The sequence below is a fragment of the Geospiza fortis genome, unplaced genomic scaffold (assembly GCF_000277835.1).
Source record: "Geospiza fortis unplaced genomic scaffold, GeoFor_1.0 scaffold114, whole genome shotgun sequence".
NCBI classification, from domain to species: domain Eukaryota; kingdom Metazoa; phylum Chordata; class Aves; order Passeriformes; family Thraupidae; genus Geospiza; species Geospiza fortis.
This window is the reverse complement of record NW_005054383.1, coordinates 1,564,586-1,566,319: the sequence shown is the minus strand read 5'-3', so window position 1 is coordinate 1,566,319 and position 1,734 is coordinate 1,564,586. Positions and strand designations below refer to the sequence as shown.

At 59.1% G+C, this 1,734-nt stretch overlaps 1 protein-coding gene across 1 annotated transcript in view; it reads right to left on the bottom strand.

The window, feature by feature from the left end:
* The window catches only part of CCDC78 (coiled-coil domain containing 78), an 18,982-nt gene extending 17,640 nt beyond the window's left edge, over positions 1-1,342 (bottom strand). Inside the window, 4 exon segments of the mRNA XM_031060432.1 lie at positions 314-514; positions 720-806; positions 968-1,096; positions 1,310-1,342. Of these exon segments, the coding sequence (XP_030916292.1) occupies positions 314-514; positions 720-806; positions 968-1,096; positions 1,310-1,342 (450 nt within the window).
* Positions 1,343-1,734: the final 392 nt, after the last annotated feature.

Genomic DNA, 1,734 nt, shown 5'->3' with positions numbered 1-1,734 from the left:
GGCAGGCCCTGGCACAGGGTGCCCAGAGCAGCTGTGGCTGCCCCTGGATCCCTGGCAGTGCCCAAGGCCAGGCTGGGCAGGGATTGGAGCACCTGGGATAGTGAGAGGGGTCCCTGCCCATGGCAGGGGTGGCACTGGATGGTTCTTGTGGACTTGGTGACCTTTAAGAACTTTGGTACAATTGCATGAGAAGCCTCCCTGGACCTGAGCTGTGATGGGGCTGCGCAAATGAAAGCCAAGCAAGCCCCAGGGAAGGTGAGGTGGGGCTGGATCTGTGGGACAACCCCTGGGATGAGCCCTGCAGCCTCCTCACCTCCTTGTCCAGCTCTCTGCCCAGGGCCAGGTAATTGCTCTTGAGGATGATGAACTCCTCCCCCAGCTCCTGCCGGCTGCTCTCCAGGCTGTGCAGGCGCTCCCGCAGCGAATCCCGCTCCTCCCGCAGCGAATCCCGCTCCTGCCGGAGCCCGGCCCTGCCCTGCTCCAGCTCCCGCCCCCGCCTCTCCAGCGCCTGCATCTGCACAGGGCCAGCAGGGTCACTGCAGCACAGGCAGCCCCAAACCAGAGGCGATTTCAGGGGAATTCCTCGGGATCTGGGTGCTGGGGGATTCAGCTCCCTCTCCAGGCAGGAGGAGATGCAAGCAGGGTCCAGGGGGGTGCTGGGAGCTGCAGAGCTGGGGAAGGGGCTGCAGGGCTGGAAGGGGCTGCTCCCAAAGTGGTACCGTGGTTTTCAGCTGGAAGTTCTCTGTCTCATAGCGCTCCTTCATCCTGTTTGTCTCGATCTGCAGATCCACCAGGTCTTTGGAAATCTGGGAGACACAGAGGCAGTGAAGGCCATGCATGGGTTCTGAGGCCAGTGTGAGGTTTGAGCACAACACAGCCCCCCCAGAAGGAGGAATTCCCCCCAGATTTCCCACTGTTGATCCAGTGGCCATCACAGCTCAGTTCCCTCCAACTCCCAAAGTTTTACCTTCAGTTTTTCCTCTTCACTCAGAACCGTCCTGGCTGGGAAGTCTGTCCTGGAGCCCGGCAGTTCCCCCATCTCCTGCTGTGGGTCTCCAGGCTGCTGCATCTCCTGGGTCCTGTCCTCCAGCTGCCCCTGCAGGCACAGAGCAGCTCCAGCTGGGCCCTGCTCTGCCCCTGCCCATCCAGCTTCTCAGAGCCTGACAGATCCCAGCCAGGCTTCCAGCAGCCGTTTCTCCCCTCTGGGGAGGATTTCCTTGGCAGAGTGCTGGTTCCATGAGCTGGGGAGCGGCTGCACACCTCCATGGCTGGGTTTTTGGGCAGCAAGGTGCTCTGTGGGAATACTCACACTCTCATTCTCTGCAATAATTCCAAGATCCATGTGCTCAGAGGCCAGGGGCTCTGCACAGGGCTGGGCAGGCAGTGACTGAGGAGCCCAGGAAGGATCTCTAAGGAACTTCTCCCGGGAGGTTCTGCACTGTTGCTACCAACTCTGGTTACCAGAGGCTCCCACCTGCATTTTAAGGTGGCTCCAAACCTTCCAGCCACCCTGGGTGTCACATCCCTCCGGCTGTCCTGGATGGCTCAAACCCCTGCCAGGGGGCTCAGAGACCCTGGCACAGAGCCCAAGACCCCTGTGATTTTGATTTTGACCCACGGAAAAAAGTACCAACATTATATAAGGATCTGCAAGCCACAAAAGTCTAAGTAGCATGATAGTTTGTCACGGAGTGAAAAAATAGATTTTTGAAGTTTTAGAATGGGGGTTCAGCA